This window comes from Pleurodeles waltl, chromosome 1_2, assembly GCF_031143425.1.
Source record: "Pleurodeles waltl isolate 20211129_DDA chromosome 1_2, aPleWal1.hap1.20221129, whole genome shotgun sequence".
Lineage (NCBI taxonomy): Eukaryota > Metazoa > Chordata > Amphibia > Caudata > Salamandridae > Pleurodeles > Pleurodeles waltl.
In genome coordinates this window covers 1,230,203,001-1,230,223,386 of record NC_090437.1, presented here as the reverse complement: position 1 = coordinate 1,230,223,386, position 20,386 = coordinate 1,230,203,001, and the positions used below count along the sequence as shown (strand labels likewise).

At 44.9% G+C, this 20,386-nt stretch overlaps 1 protein-coding gene across 1 annotated transcript in view; it reads right to left on the bottom strand.

Annotated features, from left to right (window-relative positions):
• Window positions 1-9,565: 9,565 nt before the first annotated feature.
• The window catches only part of PTCD3 (pentatricopeptide repeat domain 3), a 181,814-nt gene continuing 170,993 nt past the window's right edge, over window positions 9,566-20,386 (bottom strand). The window contains exons 23-24 of the mRNA XM_069204302.1: window positions 19,664-19,822; window positions 9,566-10,105 (exon numbers count right to left, since the gene is read on the bottom strand). Of these exons, the coding sequence (XP_069060403.1) occupies window positions 10,021-10,105; window positions 19,664-19,822 (244 nt within the window). The 3' untranslated portion in view covers window positions 9,566-10,020. The remainder of the gene's footprint in view (window positions 10,106-19,663; window positions 19,823-20,386) is intronic.

The window sequence follows — 20,386 nt, the reverse complement described above, 5'->3', positions numbered from 1 at the left end:
ATCAATGTTTAGCCAACAAGCTAATTCGGCCATCACGATCTCCAGCAGCCTCTCCGCTGTTTTTCATACCCAAAGCTAATGGCGATTTGAGGCCTTGTATTGACTTTAGAGCGATAAATAAGATCACAGTTAAAAATAAATATCCACTGCCTCTCATACCAGTCTTGTTAGACCAGGTAAAATCCGTCGTTATCTATACCAAACTTGACTTACGAGGTGCTTATCACCTAGTTCGAATTTGAGAGGGAGATGAGTGGAAAACAGCTTTTAAGACTCGTTATGGCCTCTTTGAGTATCTAGTGATGCTGTTTGGTCTATGTAATGCCCCAGCAGCCTTTCAATATTTTCTAATCGGTGTTCTGAGAGAATATCTAGACATCTTTGTCATCGTTTATATAGACGACATATTGATTTATTCAAACTCTGAAGATATACATGAAGAATATGTTTTTTTTTAAAAAAACGTGTTACAACCCCTACAAAATCATAATTTGTTCTGCAAATTAAGTAAATGTGAATTCCATACCAAAGAAGTTGAATTTCCAGGAGTCATTTTAACACCTGATGGCATGCAAATTACCGAAAGAAAAATTCAAGCTGTATCGAATGGCCCACACCAAAATCAGTACGTGATGTTCAATGTTTTTTTGGGTTTTGTGGATTTTTATCAACGCTTCATTCATCACTTCTCCTAAAAGGTGGCACCAATCACCAAATTGCTAAGGAAAAAGTCCGTCTTCAACTGTTCCCAAGAGACAGAGGAAGCATTTCAAAATTTAAAAAAGGCCTTTACTACAGCTCCCATCCTAGCTCACCCCAATGTGGAGGAACCATTAATTGTGGAAGCCAATGCATACGAAGTTGCTGTTGCAGCCATCCTGTCCCAACGTCATCAAGAAACGGGACAGTTGCACCCCATAGCATATGCGTCAAGAAAATTGAATGAAGCGGAACAGAATTACACTATAGCCGAAAAGGAATTACTAGCAATTCGCAATGCTTTCAAAGAGTGGAGACATTATCTGTTGGGAGCAAAACACACCATAACTGTATATTCTGATCATAGAAATTTACAATTTATGAGTTCTGCCAGACTACTAACTCCCAGACAACTGAGATGGATGCTATTCTTTGCAGAATTTGATTTCATAGTGACATTTAGACCAGGAGTAGATAATCGTAAGGCAGATGCATTGTCTAGGCAAGATTCTTCGATCACGCATACCGAACAAAAACCCATGCCTATTATAACGCCTTCAAAAGTGTTGTGCTTAATAGCAGCCGAGAAATTATTTGATCGCATTCGTAATCATTTTCATATCACCAAGTGGCAAGAGTGGTTACAACAAGACACCAAAAGGTCCATTCAACAAGGTTTACCTCTACACGAATCTCGAGTATTCCTGCCTACTGAGGAGTTAAGAGAAACAGCTTTTTATTGGTTACATAGTCTTCCTCTGGTAGGTCATCCAGGTCCTCAAAAAACAATAGAACTCATGAAGAGGTATTTTTGATGGCCGACATTCGTTCACGATCTTAAGCAAATGCTACCAATCATGTGAAGTATGTGTAAGATGCAAAAGCGAACATAGCAAGCCCAAAGGTCTACTGGTACCTCTACCTGTTCCCAATCATCCATGGGAACATATCTCAATGGATTTTATTACTGATCTTCCGCAAATAAAGCAATTTACAACTATTTTAGTGGTGGTGGACAGCCTTACTAAATATGCTCATTTCCTTGCTTGTAAAGGGCTCCCAACCTCCAACACCTTAGCAACTATCATCTTAAAAAACATTGTTCGTCTTCATGGGCTTCCAAGAGTCATCCTCTCTGATAGAGGAACACAATTTTCTGCACGTTTTTGGCAACAATGGTGCAAGGCTTTACTAATTGATTCGACCTTACCTACTAGTTATCATCCACAAATGGATGGTCAAATAGAGAGACTAAACCAAACTTTGAAACAATACTTACGATGTTATGCAACAAAGTCTCCTAAAACCTGGCTGGATCTTTTGTGGCTTGCAGAACTGGCTTATAATAACTCATCACTCTTCAATAAACTCAACTCCTTTCTATGGTTTATATGTGCGTCATCCGCACATTTTGCCAGTTACGTTACCTATTTCTACGCAAACCACTCCAGCAGTCATGGAAATGCTAACACATATGAAAAAGGTGCATTCACAATTGCCAACAAATCTTCATCAAGCAAAGAAAAAATATAAAATGCAGTATGACAAAAAACACCAGCCTGGTCCTCAATATACAGATAGAGTTTGGTTATCCACCAAAAACTTTGTATTCAAAAATAAAAATATGTTTCATCCAAGATTCATAGGGCCCTATGAAGTTCTACGACAAGTAAACCCAGTAACATATAAACAAAATTACCATCGTCTTTGAAAATTCACCCAGTGTTTCAAACCTCGCTTCTTAAACCGGCTTCGCCCTCAAGTGTCACACAACCTGCTCCTCTATTATTCCAAGGTCATTGGGAATATGAGGTGCAATCTATTTTAGACTCCAAATATCGGGGGTCTTCTCTTTGGTACTTGGTGTCCTGGAAAGGGTACGGATCGGAAAATGACTCCTGGGAACCTGCAAAAAATGTCCATGCACCACATTTGGTGTGACGATTTCACCTCCTCCATCCTGATAAACCAGGCCCTGGACGGCGCTTGGGAGAGTGGTGTAATGTCAGAAATAAGGCTCTGCGCAGTCCAGGTCCCATCCAAAACTCTGCTGTGCAGATTTGCGGTGCTTTATGCGCACCACTTGTCATCCCCGCTTGTTGCAAAAGTGGCCATCAGCGTGGTCTGCCCTGTGGTAAAGCTCATGTAGTGGTAGGTTCAGGACATTGGTGGACAAGATGCACTTATCAGTGCTATCCTATGAAGGGACTACAATTCCCATGTTTTTAGAGGCAGCAGCCATCTTGGGGTGTGGCAGGCCTATACAGCCCAGCCCCACCCAAGCACATTGATCACTATTTTGAAGACTTTGATGCAGTCAGACCTCGTGGGGGTTTCCTCTGAAGAAGAAGAATTCCTGCAGAGCAGATTGGCAGTAACTCAGAGCATCCTGTTTCCATGGTGAATTCAGATACGAGTAGGTCGTACTCGTAGCGGTAAGGTCTTGATGAGCCCAATCTAGAAAGGAGTTATTACTTCCAAAGGTAAAGCGCCGCCTTAGCATAATGAGCAAAGCATTTCAGGCCACATTGGTAAAGCGCCCCGGGCACGACACTCAAAGCACTTTGGTTCACAGGGGTAAACCACCCTTGGCTCAATATTCAACGTGCTTCAGTTCACAGGAGTAAAGCGCTCTTGGCTCGATATTCAAAGCGCTTCGGTTCACAGGGGTAAAGCGCTCTTGGCTCAATATTCAAAGCGCTTCAGTTCACTGGAGTAAAGCGCACTTGCCTCGATATTCAAAGCTCTTCAGTTCACAGGAGTAAAGCGCACGTGCCTCGATATTCAAAGCGCTTCAGTTCACAGGAGTAAAGCGCTCTTGGCTCGATATTCAAAGCGCTTCGGTTTACAAGGGTAAAGCGCTCTTGGCTGAATATTCAAAGCGCGCCAGTTCACAAGAGTAAAGCGCACTTGCCTCGATATTCAAAGCACTTCAGTTCACAGGAGTAAAGCGCACTTGCCTCGATATTCAAAGCGCTTCAGTTCACAGGAGTAAAGTGCACTTGCCTCGATATTCAAAGCGCTTCAATTCACCGGAGTAAAGCGCATTTGCCTCGATATTCAAAGCGCTTTAGTTCACAGGAGTAAAGCGCACTTGCCTTGTTATACAAAGCGCTTAAGTTCACAGGAAGTAAAGCACCCTAGACACTGAAAGCAAAGCGCTTCAGTTCACATGAGTGAGGCGCCCTCGACACAGCATTCAAAGCGCTTTAGTTTACAGAAAGTAAAGCGCCCTTGGCACAGTAATCAAAGCGCTTCAGTTCACATGAGTAAAGCGTCCTTGGTCAAATAATCAAAGTACTTCAGTTTTCATGAGTAAAACTTTCAGGCCTAGATGGCAATTGTGAAAATGTTTCAAAGATAAGCAAATCACAACTTTTATTGTTTTTGGAAGCATAATATGTGAGATACATATTTAAGTCTTTGATGATATGTGAGATATATATTTTTAAGTATTTCTAGACTGAGATCAAACGTTTTACGTTTATGAATGCATAGTAGTTGCATGATTGATAATCAGAGTATGTCCATAGTCCAAGGCTCTTGCCTTCCCAAGGTTCAGAGGTCTCAGTTAATTTCTTGTTTCATGATTCAAAGAAGGGGCTATGCCCAATTCATTAAGGGTCTCAATCTGATATTACGGAGATGCCTTTATTCAAGAATCTACTGGCGAGTTACATTGTTATGAATGAGTATATGCATATTTGTTCTAACCTTTTCCTTTCAGATCTCTCTCTCTGCAGTTCCCTACCCTAATTCCCTTCCCCCGCCGGGAGGTGGGCCTTTTTGTTCGGCAACGTGCAGATCCAGAGGAAAGGGCACTGTGACAGAGGCACCCGACTGGGACGCCCGCTATCACCATTGTTATTTGCTGTTGCCATAGAACCACTGGCAGCAAAGCTCAGGGACATGGGCCAGGAATGGGGGGATATATTGGCATGGACAGTTTCACAGTCTCCCTATATGCTGACGTTCTCCTTATCTATCTTAGGGATGGGTAGGCGGTGCTAACATAGGTGTTCAGGCTGCTAGATGACTTTGGCGCCTGCTCAGGCCTCCACAAGACATGTCTTTCCAATGGTCTGTGGTGTCCACCTTCTGGACTCCTGCCCTGAAAGCGTGACATCTTTCGCTATCTGGGTATCCGGGTCTATCATGAGCTACGAGATATTAGAGAGGGCAATTTGGGGAAAGCAAGTCGAGCACTATGATCCACCGTCACCATTTGATGCTCCCTCTGCTTACCTACTCTGGTACGTGGCTCCCTCACTAAAATGGTGATGCTCCCCAGGCTACTCTACTATTTTACTAACCTAACCACTGCACGCCCGGCCTCCTTTTTTTGATCATTAGATACATTCCTTAGGGAACTACTGTGGTATGGGGGACATCAATGGTGGAGGGGGGCTTGAAGTACCTGATTTTGAGCTCTATTTTTTGGCAGCTCAACTCCACTGGCCTACATGTCGGCTCAGTGAGGTAGGGCTATCAGAGCTGGTGCCCAATGAGACCGATACAAACCAGAATTGAATCTTAGCCAGAACGCTTAAACTTAACCTGCGGAGCCCCACGCAAGGTATTTTACTATTGACAGCCCTAACCAATTGTCGGAGAGTTCTTAAAAAAAACAAGAGCCCCCCCCTACACACCGGCTACCCCACTGGTGTGGATCCCACACTGCGATCCATACTCTTGCCTCACGAGTAGACAGCTCGGTCATTAGACAAATGCTGGAATACTTACTTTAGGCGAAATGCATTATCAGAGAACAGACTTGGTTTGACGATCTAGTAGACCAGACTGGACTGCCCAGTGGGCAATTTCAGACTTACAAAGCAGTGGTGGGAGCTATCCGGGACCTTTGGGGTGACACAGTGTGTGAACCACCCACACAAATTTTTTCAGACAATGCTGTCCATTGGTGAGGGCTCTCACCTTGCCTCCTGGCTCAACAGAGAATTGATAGGAATGATGCACAGACCATTAGATGCTCTTCGGACCAGTTGGGAGACAGTCCTAAATAAGACCCTTACAGACGCAGACTGGACTAAGATTCTGGCGTACATCCCTGTAGTCTCTCGAAACACAAGACCAAAATACATACAGTATAACTAAACACATAGGACTTACCTTACCCCCACACCAGCTCAGAAGCATATATACAGGTGAAGAGATTTGCTGCCCCCGCTGTCTGCTGCTTGATGCAGGATTTGGCCAAATGACATGGGGCTGCCCGAGGCTATGAGAATTCTGGGAGGAGGTGTAGGAAGTTGGCTCTTTATATACTATCTCAAAGTGAGAGATAGTGTGCACAGAGTCCAAGGGTTCCCCTTTGAGGTTAATAGTGGCAACATTAGATAATACTAATGCTCTATTTTGTAGCAGTGTGGTTGAGCAGTAGGCTTATCAGAGGGTAGTGTTAAACATTTGTTGTACACACACAGGCAATAAATGAGGAACACACACTCAAAGACTTAACTCCAGGCCAATAGGTTTTATATAGAAAAATATATTTTCTTAATTTATTTTAGAACCACAAGATTCAAGATTTGAGGTAAGTACATAAAATGCAAGGTACTTCACATAGTAAGTATAGAACTTTGATTTAAAACAGTAGTACACACCGTTTTGGCTAAAATGGCAATAAGCTATTTTAAAAGTGGACACTGCAAAAATCAACCGTTCCTGGGGAGGTAAGTTTGGTTAGGTTTGGTCAAGTAAGTAAAGCACTAACACAGTCAGTCTCCTGGGCATAGGCAGTCCACCGTTGGGGGTTCAAAGCAACCTCAAAGCCACAGCACCAGCAACACATGGCCGGTCAGGTGCAGGGGTAAAAGGAGGGCCCAAAACCCATATGCGCCTATGAAGAACAGGGGTGCTCCAGTCCTAGTCTGCTTACAGGTAAGTACCTCGGTCCTCGGGGAGCAGACCAGGGGAGGTTTGTAGAGCACTGGGGGGGTTGGGGGGTACACACACAAGCTCCCAAAACACACCCTCAGTGGCACAAGGGCGGCCGGGAGCAGTAGGCAAAGTAGGCATCGGGTTTGCTATTGAAAGCAATGTAGGGACCCGGGGGTCACTTAGGCGATGCAGGCCGGGCACAAGGGGGCTTCTCGGGCCAGCTGACTGGGCTACGATGAGGGCCGCATGCTGGTCACTCCTGCACTGGTAGGTGGTTCCTCTCAGTCCTGGGGGCTGCGGTTGCAGTGCTTGGTCCAGGCATCGGGTTCCTTTGTTACCAGGCAGTCGCGGTCAGGGGGAGCTCTGGATCCTCTAAGCATGTGTCGCTGTGAGGGTGCAGGGAGGTCAACTCAAGGTGTCCACGTCGTTGGAGTCGCCTGGGAGTCCTCTCTGCGGTATTGGTTCTCCTGAACTCAAGCCGGGGGAGCGTTGGGTGCAGAGAGTGAAGTCTCATGCTTCTGGCGGGAAGGGAGAGTCTCTTTAAAAGTTGCTTTAAAGTTTCAAAGTTGTTGCAGTTTCTGAACAGTGCCGCTGTTCTCTGGAGTTTCTTGGTCCTTTAGGTGCAGAGCAGTCCTCTGAGTCCTCAGAGGTCGCTATCCTGTCGGATGCATCAGTGTGCAGGTTCTTTGAGTCTGGAGACAGGCTGGTACAGAGTCAGTTGGTGTCTCCGTCATCTCTGTGGGGCTTTCAGGTCAGCAGTCCTTCTTCTTGTAGGTTGCAGGAATCTGATTTCAAGGTTCAGGGTCGCCCCTAAATACTAAATTTAGGGGTGTATTTAGGTCAGGGGGGCAGTAGCCAATGGCTAATGTCCTTGAGGGTGGCTACACCGTCTTTGTGCCTCCTCCCAGAGGGGAGGGGGGCACATCCCTATTCCTATTGGGGGAATCCTCCAAAACCAAGATGGAGGATTTCTAAAGGCAGGGGTCTCCTCAGCTCAGGGTACCTTAGGGGCTGTCCTGACTGGTGGGTGACTCCTCCTTGTTTTTCTCATTATCTCCCCTGGACTTGCTGCCAAAAGTGGGGGCTGTGTCCAGGGGGCGGGCATCTTCACTAGCTGGAGTGCCCTGGGGCATTGTAACACGAAGCCTGAGCCTTTGAGGCTCACTGCTAGGTGTTACGGTTCCTGCAGGGGGTAGGTGTGAAGCACCTCCACCCATAGCAGACTTTGTTTCTGGCCTCAGAGGGCACAAAGGCCCTCACCACATGGGGTCAGAAACTCATCTCTCAGCAGCAGGCTGGCACTGACCAGTCAGTCCTGCACTGAACAATTGGGTAAAATACAGGGGGCATCTCTAAGATGCCCTATGTGTGCATTTTGTAATACATCCAACACTGGCATCAGTGTGGGTTTATTATTCTGAGAAGTTTGATACCAAAGTTCCCAGTATTCAGTGTAGCCATTATGGAGCTGTGGCGTTCGTTTTTGACAAACTCCCAGACCATATACTTAATATGGCCACACTGTACTTACAATGTCTAAGAATAGACAGACACTGTAGGGGCATATTGCTCATGCAGCTATGCCCTCAGCTGTGGTATAGTGCACCCTGCCTTAGGGCTGTAAGGCCTGCTAGAGGGGTGACTTACCTATGCCACAGGCAGTATTTTGTATGCATGGCATCCTGAGGGGGATGCCATGTCGACTTTGCCTTTTTCTCCCCACCAACACACACAATCTGCAATGGCAGTGTGCATTTGTTAGTTGAGGGGTCCCTTAGGGTGGCACGACATATGCTGCAGCACTTAGGGACTGTCCCTGGTCACAGGGCCCTTGGTACCACTGGTACCTTTTACAAGGGACTTATCTCCATGCCAGGGGTGTGCCAATTGTGGAAACAATGGTACATTCTAGGTAAAAGAACACTGGTGCTGGGGCCTGGTTAGCAGGGTCCCAGCACACTTCTCAGTCAAGTCAGGCAAAAAGTGGGGGGTAATTGCAACAGGGAGCCATTTCCTTACACTTACCACAGGTGCTGCAAGGTCGAAATAAACCTTTCTTTGTTAACATGTTGAAGAAAGTACAGCTGACGACGTAGAAACACAATATCTGGAAAATTTCCTGTAGGAAAAGGTAAACTGAGCAGAGCTCAGGGAGACTCCCTTACACACGATCTGTGGTAGAAAATCTGAGAGACTGAGCCGCTGTTCTGAGGGTTTTAAAGGGTGGTCTCGCCTGATTGGCTGGACTTCGGGTCTTTTCTAATGAAGCTAATAAGCTATGAAAGTGAATGTATTTTTTCCACTGACTTCAATGTAAAAATTTAAGCTACAGCTTTCCATGTACCGTGGGACTCCCACTTCGACGACGGGGAATGATTCAAGCATGTGAATCTATGAAAGATACCCCAATACTGGAGAAGACTAAATTAAGCAGGAGGAAAAGACAAATTATGTGGCCTAACGCAGCACATTTTTAAAATATATTTTTTCCTTGTTATTTGTGCACGTTAAGTGTCTGCGCAAAGCTTTGACCTCATTAACACCAGATTAACACCCAAATATAGCAACAAGCAACAGTCAACAGCAGGTGAACAGTCAACCTTTGCAAAAGGTTTTCCAGTGCGCGGTAACAAGTGTAACACTTTTAGTAACTTTTAATGTGCTTGAGCTAGAACCACATATATTTTGTTAAAATCTGAAGATTAGGCAGCAGATGATGGATTATGTGGCAAAAGGGCAAATTCATAATAGGGGGAAAAAACACCAGAGCCGCAGAATCACATAATTCTAGTGGCCCTGACCAAATAGAAGGCTAGGTGAGGCCTCCAAAACGCACCCCAGTTATAATGTTGTTGTGTAGGAATAAGCAAGTGGTAACCAGACACTGGCTTCAAGTAGAACCAAGCCTGCAGAAAAATATAACACTTTCATACATTGCACACAACCTACAGAAATCAAAGACATGTTTGTATAAAAGTTAATTTATTACTTATATATTTATATACAGAACAATTTGCACATATATTGTTCTAACAGAGCAGGTTACACATTCAATAGATTATAAACGTTGCTTGATGACATTTGGACGAGAAGGCAGCCTACTTTGCGTAAGTGCTGTCACATAGAGTATCTTACACAGCTGTGACTCCAGATACGAGCTAAGGCTGGTGAGTCAGTTATTTGTTCAATGTTTAAAAAAACGTGTTCAATTCACTATTTGCATCGGTACTGCCAAACCCCAATATCTGGCGCAGTCAAAGCCAACAGGCATCAGATTAGGGAAACCCAAAAGTGTAGTAAAGAGCATATTTTTTCATGTAGCACATTTAGAATGTCGGGAACAAATTTGCATTCAGTATCTCTGTCTTTAAACTCAGCATCTCTGTCCTCAAACAGAAATAGGTCATATTAAACACTGACTCAAGATTTCTCTTCAGGTTCGCTCTCGCTGTCGCTGCTGTCGCTGCTGTCACTGCTCTGGGACTTCAGCTCCTCTAAAATGTGTCTGCAGAAGGAAACAAGGCAGTATTGGTCAGTCAGCAACAAATTTAAGGGCCCAGTACTGTTCGATGAGTTCAATACTGCAAAGGGGAAAACTAATTAAGATAGGACCAAGCTAACTCCACAGAAATGACTGCATGTCCACCTGACATTATCTGCCAGTATTCACAGTATTACAAATTACCAAGATAAGTTACTGAAGTACAATATGCTCTTTAGGTCATGGCCTGTAGATTGCACGTTTCTTCCCCGTCTCAGGAAAACGTGCAATCACAGTCATGCTCCTTTGTTATTGCACTAGTTCCCTTTCCACTGCTGCGACTCTGTTATTTCACTGCGTGAAGGTGGTCCTGTGAAGAAAGCTGAACTGTATGAATTTAAACCGGGCGTTACGTGAGACACTGTGGGGTCACCCTAGGGTTCTTTGCCGTTCTTGATCATGTGAGCTGCACCCCAATACTGTGTCCTATTTGTACCTGAGGGGTTGCAAACTCACTCCTGTGTGTTCCATTTTATATAGCCATATAATCATGGGGCGTCCTGACCCAACTGTATGTAAGGGGTGTACTGGGGAGGGGGAAATCGGGGGAAGGGAGCAGCGGGGTCACTGACATCTGCTTGCAAGTGTAGCTGTAATGCTCTTTCAATCCTATCATATAGTAAGGACTGACGGGGGGGGGGGAATCCCCCAGTTCCATTTATGTGGGGAAGGGCAGTACTGTGCCTTCAGAGTACAAATCTCCAACTGTGTCAATACCAGCAGCATCTCCTGGCAAGTCCGTGTAGCTGTTCCCATCATGATGCCCCGAAGAGGGATCCCAGGACCATGGAACCGCAGTACGTGTACGTTTCCGTGCAAGCTTCCAGCAACTTGGAGAAGGAGTGTGCAGCAGGGGTAACGAGGTCTCAGCACCGCTTGTCAGGGAAGAACAGTGCTTGGATATCACCCTCCTCAGTCTTCTGGGTGGTTAGGTCCGTCTGTCACGGAGGGTTCAGAGTAAAGCAGGACCCACCCCATACTGGTTTATAACAGAATGAATGTAATCCCAATCACATGGTGTCAAAGGCCCGTTTTACAGGCAGAGCGATGGCCAAAAGGCAGGTGACTGCCCCATTATTTGAAAGAATCGTCTCAGGTTCAAGGATGTTTCTGTGTGCGGGTGCTGTTCGGGGGTATCGATAAACTCATTTTGGTCTGTATGAACTAGTACAGGGAGCAGCTGTAGCAATCTTTCTTTGAGTAGGTTACTTGATATATTATAATCATCTGTATATAGTATTGATAGCAGTCTACATGAAGACAGTGCAGTAGGGTTTCCCCTGGTTTCAAGATCGACCTGACCAGTGCTTCCCTAGTAGTGGGCGGAAGACTACCAGCCGTTTTGTCAGAGTTATTCAATGTGAGCACTTTTGGGGCCAATAGAGCAGGGGCGGCTCCTTCGCAATGGCGAAGAGCCAGCATGTGCAGGGATGGGAAAGGCTGGGCCGTGGGCGGGAGGAGTGGAGTCACTGAGGGCAGTTAAGTGCGCATATCAGTTTGGCCAGATGTCTTAGGCCGGCCAACTGACATGCACAGCCGGGTTGGAAAAAATGAACAGACTCCCATGCAGTATCTGAGCGGCAGACCAAGCCTGGCGCTGCTCTCATGCTACATTTAGCATGAGAGCAGCACCAGGATTTTGTGTGTGTGTGTGTGGGGGGGGTGGGGGAAGGAGTCTGTGCTGGTGTCCCAGAGACTGCTAGGACAGCATCAGAAGAGGAGGGGAGAGTAGGGACAGGTACATTTATTTCATTTTATTAAAATCTGTGGATAGGCCATTAGATTCTGGCATCTACACATTTTTTTCTTATTTTGCTGATGTTGCACAGCATTGACAAAAAGCATTTTGCTTTTTACCAATGCTATACAGCATTCCTCAAAAGCAAAGCCAATGATTTCACAAAGGCTTTGCCAATGCTTGTTTCGGTTTGCAGAAAAAAAAGTTAGTGCACGTATGTTTTTTTTTTTGTCATGGGCAAAGGAGAGTGTTGATTTCAGCAACTATGATGCAAAGGCATGCCTGCCACATCAATGGGATGTGTGTGTGGCGAGGGACTCTTGGAAACCCCTGAATTCCAAAAATTCAGAAATCTGGATGTAATTGAGGGAAGTCATTTTCAGAACTGGACCCACAAAACCTTCTGGGATAAGGTGCTTCAATTTGGTATGTGCTCTAAACCCTTAGCTCCCAATGAAAGTGTAGCTTTTCATCGGGGTAAAAAAAAAAATTTAAAAAAAATCTGTGGATTCAAGGTCACAAAGAACCATGCCCTAGAATCAGAAAACCCTGCAAGTGAAGTTTCACGTTGGCAAAAATGGGTTGACGTTCAACTGCAAACAGACCACTTGAGCTTTTCTACTTTTTATAGCATTACAATGGAGTTGAACTTTCAACCTCTCTTCAGTATAGCTCAGGATAGAAGCAGACTGCAGGTCCTCCAATCTGTATTTAGATGCCATTTAGACAGTCTTGAGTCTCCATTCCCAGAGTAAAGCAATGACTTCTGTAACACTAAGTAAAGCACAACATGAGCAGGAAGCACTGTGGCCTGCTCTATCACTAGACACTAGACTTCTCCAACTCAAATCAAACAGCAAATACCCTTTCACAAAGAAAAGGCTCGACTTGCATACTTGTTGGTCTCCCATTACCAGGACCCGTTGGAGAACTGCTGGGCTGCTTCTGCTCCACTTTGAGCAACGTGGGGCCCAGTAACATTGTTTTTGCAGTGCAACGTCAGACATTGAAGGTGCTATTGCATGGTCTTCATTGTGGATTGTATTTGCACTTATATAGCGCTTATCACCCCTGACGAGGCGTTGAAGAGCTTTAGGGCGAGTAGCACAAATATATCAAGTTTTTGCTTTATTATTACAGTTTCCTGCAGAAGCATACTTTTTTTAAAGGACACATTATGCAACATCACTTCCTTCCTGTTATAGCTCTAACTGATGTCACAGGGGCAGAAAGACAACCTTAGCATTGTAAGGGGCAGAAACGCACGTACAGAGTTCAAAGCTACAGTGAATGATTTCATGTTAAAAAAGTGACAGTCTGTAACATTATCTTATCCAGACTCTAGAATAAGGCATCAAACATCCTGCTTCCTAATATTATGTTGCTCATGTATTAGGTGGGATGGGTGGTAGAAATTAGTGTTATGGCCTGCTTTGTAACTGCTGCTCTTTCTTCTCATTAAGGAAGATTGTTTTTTTTAAATGGAGACCAGCTTGATCAAAATATAACATTAAAAAAGTCATCCTGCAGTTATGGAAAATAGTGGGGGTAATGGGAGGGTTCTTTTAGATTTTTGATAGCATGTCTGAATGCATCTGACTGGTAATGCCTGCCCTAGAGATGCGCTACCTCTTGTGGGATTCATCAAAGGCTCTAAACAACTGGTCAGATCTGCGAAAGGGCTTGGTCCGGTTGATGTAATGCCCAAGAGCCTGTTTGATGTCTAGAGTTTGAAAGGCTCCATCCATTTCCAAGTAGAGGTGGGGAGGAGGGCTGGGAGCTCCATGGTTTGACCGAGGCGAAAGAGGGAAGAAACTTTGGATTACTTCAGAGTATGTGAACCTGAATGAAGAGTTCTTGTGGCATAAGGGCTTGTAATTCACCGATATGTTTAAGAGATTTTATGGTAACGAAAAGAAACTACCTTCCACTGGAGAAGGCAGGGGTGAAAATGCTAAAACATGGCCTATGAGTCTGGTGAGAACAATATGAAGGTTCCAGACTGAGGTCTTTTGGGGGGGGGGGGGGGGGGGGGTGTAGGGAGATAGGAGGGGTTTGTGGGCGGGGTGTTTGGGGACACCCTGGAAAGGATGGCTCTTGAAATCCTCCATGAAAGCTTTCATTACTGATATGCAAGAAAGGGAGAAGTGTTCCCAGTGTTAGCAGCTAGAGCTGCTAGATGGAGCCTACATAAGTGTAGACAAAACATGACTTTTGCAGGTGAAGAAAGTAACACATAATGTCATGGGCTGTGGCTTTTAGAAGATCCAGGCATTTGGGGATTCAAGAATGGAGAAACCTCTTCCACTTTGCTGCATAGCGGGCTCGTGTGGTAGGCCTATGGGACTCTGGCAAGATGCTAATGCATTCTTGTGAAAGACATAGGTAGGACCTCAGCTGCCAAGTTTGGGGTCTGGGTGCATCGTTTGGCCTCAACTCCTGGTGAGATGGTCCAGCCTGTTAGGGAAGCTCTTGTGCAGGCTGACTGATATCTCCACGAGTGCGCATTGTAAGGTCTGTTTGGCCCAGGTAGGTTTGCTGCATCTTCTGGACCACAAATGGAAGGAGTGAGAGAAGCAGAAAAGCATAAAGCCAGTTGATACATAGTGCAGTGCCCATGTACTGTGGGTACCTAGAGAAGTTTGGGCATTTTGTGTTGTCGGGATGGCAAACTGGTCTCTTTGTGGAGTGCCCCATGCACTAGAAGTAGTGGAGTAAGACTAGCAGGTGGAGTTCCCACTAGTGAAATTGTTCATGTGTCCTGCTCCGCAGGTCAGCCAGTTTGTCGTCCACCTGCCTTGAAGTGAATGCAGTGGCGGAGTACCCAATGGCTTGTCTTTTGTGCCAGTAGTGAAGGGGACTGTGTACCACCCTGTTTCTGGAGGTAGTACGTGGCTGTCATGTTGTCAGTTCCGAATAGTACAAGCTTGCCCTGAAAGAGGGGAAGGAAGGCTTTCAGGACGCGATGTGTGGCAAGCAGCTTGAGATAGGTGATGTGGTACCTCAGGTTCTTAAAATAAACTAAGAAAAGATATTTGTGATGGGACGCCCACATGGCTTGCGTGGTTCAGTGGTCCAGATGCGCTCCCCAGTCGGCTTGAGAAGCATTCATATTGTTGGTGACTTGTGAAATAGAGTCTGCAAAGGGCTTCACCTGATAAAGATTGTGCCGTTCTACCACTGCAGATGGTGAACACTAGATTTTACCCATCGATCCTCCCTTTGTGACCAATGAGCAGAGATGCATTTGTGTGGTGGATTCATGTGGAGCCGGGCATATGACGATGCATGAAGCCATCATTCCCAGTAAACGCATAACATATCTGACTGAAAGCTGACGATTTGGCTGAAAAAGAAATACTACACCAGAAGGTCAGCACCCTTTGTGGACTGGATAGGCGTTTACATATAAATAAGTTTTGTACTGACCCTAAAAGGGTTAGGCTTGAAGGGGTTGAATATGGGATTTCGTGACATTTATAATGAACCTGAGGCTGGGTAGCAGTAAGATGACAACTGGAGTATTTGCTATGCAGTGGCGTTTGCCTGCGCTCTATATTAGCCAGTCATCAGGGTAGGGGAAAACATGGATGCCCCGCTGCTCAGGTGGGTGGTTACTACCACTAGGCACTTTTGGAAGACTCTTGAGTAGTGACTCCGAAGGGAAGTACTGTGAATTAATAGTGATGCCCACTTACCAGGAAGCAAAGATAATGCCGGTGAGTTGGACGGATACAGATGTTAAGTAAGTGCCCCTGAGATCTAATTTTGTCATATAATCACCTTGTTGAAGCAGAGGGATAGAATCATGCAGAGGGTGCAGCGATTTAGGATCCTGAGGTCCACAAGGGGCCTGAGGGAGCAGTCCTTCTTGGGGATGAGAACGTAAAGAGAGTAAAGCTTCTTACCCTGCAGGTGAGAAGGCACTGGCTCTGGGGCCTCTATTTGGAGGAGCACTTGTACCTTGTCCTTCAGAAGAGCAATATGGTTACTGCTGAGGGTGTAGGTGGGATTATGAGGGGGTGCAAGAAGTTCTAGGCAGCATCTGTGTGAACCACTACTAACACCTACTTGTCTGATGTGATTTCCTACCAATACGGAAGGAATCCTGCAGTGTCCACTTGACTGTGTTGAGTGACTGGCGTGGAGAGAAAAGAAGTCCACATTTTGAGGGGGGAGGCCCCTTTGCCAGAGCCACATTTTCCTCTGCCTGTGTAACTGCTGCCCCTGTCGGCACCACGTATGTTCCCTTGAGCCGCCTGCTGGTGATACGATTGTTGCTGCTTCTGGTATGAGGGGGTAGAGTCCAGTAAGGCAGCTTTGGAGCCTTCCTATTTTGTTGCTTTCAAAACGATCCCCTAAGTGATGGAAAGGCACCTTCATATTCCATAGGGTTATTTGTTTTTTTTGGAAGGGGTGTGTGTTTAATTTTGAGGTTTTCTAACATCTGATCAACCTGCAGGCCGAACAGACAGAAATGCAGGTTCAGCAGGTGTTCCTGCATCTCCAGCTTGAAGCCCGAGATATGGAGCCAGGAATTTCATCTGATGAGGACACTGGTATTGATGCCCTGGGATGTGGTGTCTCCATTGCTTCGAAGGTACAGCAGAGTGTGGCTTTGGAGATCGTTTTTCCCTCTGTGACTATATTATTCTCCCTCTTTTTGGATTCCTCTGAAAGATGCTTAACTAGCTTTTGCATCTAGTCCCACTGGGCCCTGTCATAGTGGAGGATGCAGCCGACTGAGTTGGCTATCTTCCAGTGGATAGTGCTCCCTACCTCTACCATCTTACCAACAGCGCCCAGCTCCTTGTTCTCCTTCTAGGGCAGGGGAGCATCACACATCAGCTGATCACAAGCCCTCTCTCTACTGTATGGGCGACAATGGAGTCTGCTGAGACATGATACCTGATGTAGGCCAGGTCGCTGGGAGAAGGCTTACATATTTTTTTTCTACCTCCTCCTCGAAAGCTTGGAGTCTGCGCCTACCATACACGCCACCCTTGCAGAGGAATTCATTCAAGGGCTGGAGGCTGGCAAAGGAAACATCTTGTTTCTCTACCTCCTGGTCTGAGTTGAAGGAAAAGACCACCTCTGGTCTAAGTAATTGCTGATAGTGAGAAAATGCTCAAGAGTCCAGGGTCCAGCATCCTCTCCTTCCTCAACATTGAGCTAGGCTTCTTCGTTGAAGATGTTGAGGGTGTTGTTGCAGACTTGCCACTACATCTTTTTCATGTGCCCACCTTCTTTCTCCTCTATAGGTTTTCAAATGGAAGATAAGGGAGCCTGGCACATGGTTTGTGAAAGGGGCAGATATTAGGCACCGTGGGGGATAGAACCAACAACATTCGGGGTGGCACTGGTGTCCATTCCATCACCCGAATACATTCTCTGAGTATTTGTTGAAGCCTGGGAGGGTGGGAGGATGGAAATTTGGGGGGAGGGGGTGTTGCAGCCCTAAGGTCGGAAGCAGATGCCTTAGCTGGTCTCCAGAGGTTGTAGTTGAGAAGGAAGCAAACGGGTAAGACATTTCCTGGGGATCAGAATCAAATTCATGTGGGCTCCAGCAGAAGTGTGAAGAATGCGTCAAAACTCACATTCCCGGTAATACATGCCCAAGCCCGATGGTCAAAAAAACAATCTAGCATGGAGTCAGTTCCCATGCGCATTGCCAAATATGGGAGGAGTGAACGAGCATCTTGTGAGTCAGAAGACTTTCATTGAAACAAAACAACTTGCAAACGTCCAAGCCCAACACTAGATAATAGGAATATGCAAAGCATTTGTAACTAGCAACAAATGCTACAAAAAGGCCTTTCTGTGTAGACTATAGTGTTAGCCGGAAACGTTTATGAACCGAGATTCCACAACAAACCAATTAGCATACTGAACTATTTAAATAGCAGTTATGCTTCCATAAATATCTTAGTTTTCTTGCCCCTAAACCCAACACCAAGTTCTCAGTGAGAACTGATAAAGACCCAGCACTCAGTGAGTGTATATTGGAAAAGGTCAAACACAATTCATAATCTGCATTAAGAATCCATAAACATATGTAACACACGATGGAGACAAGAGGTGTGCTGAACCTTTACATATGTCCCATGCAATTGCCAAAGCGTGAGACCAGTTGGAAACTTAACTGGCACCTAGAACATTTAAGCTGTGACCTGCCTCAAAACTGGTTACTGTACCTCTAGTCACCAATGACTGGAGCACAGAGACTCTTGGCATCGATAAAATATGCTAAACGTGACTTAGGGGTGACCCTTGTTTGCATGGCCAGTTTTGGGGAGCGATGACACTTATTTCCATCTACTCTAGCCCTAGTAACAGGAGGTCATATCTCATTATTACCTCTGCAAATGATAAGGACATTATCCCCACTTCCAGCATCTGTCTGTCATTCAGTTCCTTTTCTTGTTTTGTGTGTACCTGCATCACCGGTGCCTAAACCCACCTCTGTCTCACCCACTCCAATGTTAAACGCTGCACTACTGTTAGTTTGGTGGCATTTCATTAAGAGTTATATAGAGTTATGAGCTGATAAGCGTTTCTAGTGGTTAAAATCCTGTAGTCTTTTTGACTGTGTTTCTGTATTGGTAAAGAAAAGAGTCTGTGCTGCGATCTGGACAATTTTAATCTTGTCTAGTTGGAGTGGGTACAGCAAAAGGGACTTGAAAGATGACAACTTAATGAGATCCAGGCATTTTAAGTATGTATCTTGGCTGTTTATCTGTTTTTCAGGTGAACCCACCTCAGGTAAGATCTGACAGTAACAACTGCTCTTCACAGGTCAAGTTCACCCCATCTAACAGCTATTTTACACTACACAACAAAGACATGGATGTAAGCTCAGCTTCAGAGCCTATTTCCCCCTTATAAGAGGTCCCTGGTTCAACAGCCTGCTTCACCATTGCTTTCTATCCTCACAATGCTAAACTGCATGCTTTCTTAGTATTTCATTCCACTTACTCTTGTGCCACAGTCAGAGCCAGCACAGCTCCAGCAGTGCAATGACATCAGTTCCTCCTGCATTTCACTCATTGTCACATGTAGCACCACACTCAGTGTTCCCCAGCAGAGATTCTAGCTTTTATAGCCATCAAAAATGTTTAGTTCCTGTATAGGTTCATGTTCCTTTCTCCTACGAGCAACAGGACTAATACATATTGATGATGTGTCCATGATCTGCAATATCAGCTTTCTGTTCGACTGTATTTCCTAATCTGCCATTTAAAAAATCCGCCAACAAAGTGCAATTTTTTTAATTTATTTTTTATTAAACTTTCTCTACTTCAAGCACCCAAACTCCAAATGTTCAACTTCTGGCCCCCATTATCGTGTCTAACAAAGCAGAATTCCCCAACCTGAAGTTATCATGTAAAAGAGCAGAAAAAAACTTTCCTGCATGCTACCCATGGAAGGAAATTATCGCACTCGGTTAAAAAAAAGGCAATTTATTATAGAGCTTGATACATGGGTAAAGATTATGATGTGTTTGGAGCCTTTGCAGTGAAAGCTAAGGAAACTGTTAAGCATATTGACAAAAGAAGCCCAACTTTAAGATGCAACTCACAAGGATGTAGAACAGACACTGCTAAACGGAATTATTTATAGTCAATATGGGAGTCATTTACATGGATTGAACTATCAAACACAAGACCTCTTAACAAGTCCTCGCACTGCAAACATTCTTTCTCAGTTGGAATATTCTATTGTTTTAGTTCAATCGCCAACAGCAAATCTTGCAAACCTGTACAACACTAGCAAGTGGGGCTTACCTTTGTTCCTCAGAGAGAGAGAAATCTTGCATTACTTTCTCCGCCAGGGTCCCTGCAGATTGCAAACCAAAGTTGGCTGCCAGCTGAACAAGCTTAACTGCTTGCTCCTTGTTACCACTCTGCTTTGTGCAGTTCAAAAACTCAACCATCACTTCATTGCTGAAAAACAGAAAAAACAGGTTTGAATACAATCTATCAAGAGTAAACATTTCCAACGTAGTTGTGTTCACACACAAACAACAAATACAGGATTTTTTTTTATTGGTGTGCTCACAAAAAGAACTTAATTACATTACAATGAAACTGTAAAAACAAAAAAATAATGATGTTAGAGTGCATGGGTCTCAATTTCTCTATTATCGTTAAAAAGTATGGAATTGTACTGTTGGACTGATGAGAGGCACCACTTGTTCACAAGGTAGGATTTTGAACTTTAGTTCAGCAGCAAGTGTTTGATGATAAAATACCAGCACTAAGAAAGTATTCCAGAGGAACAGTGAAACTAATGAAAATCTGTAGTTGTCGGGAACATCCAGACACTCACACGGCATGGAGCGAGCAACAGAGGTTGGGCAAGTGTATGTGTGGGGGCCCAAACATACTTGCTATGTTCTTGCTACCACACAGTAGCCACGTCCATGTGCACACCTATCCCAAACTCCAGGTGGACTAAATGCAATCTGCCATCCGCACAGTACAATAACATAAAACTAACAAAATATA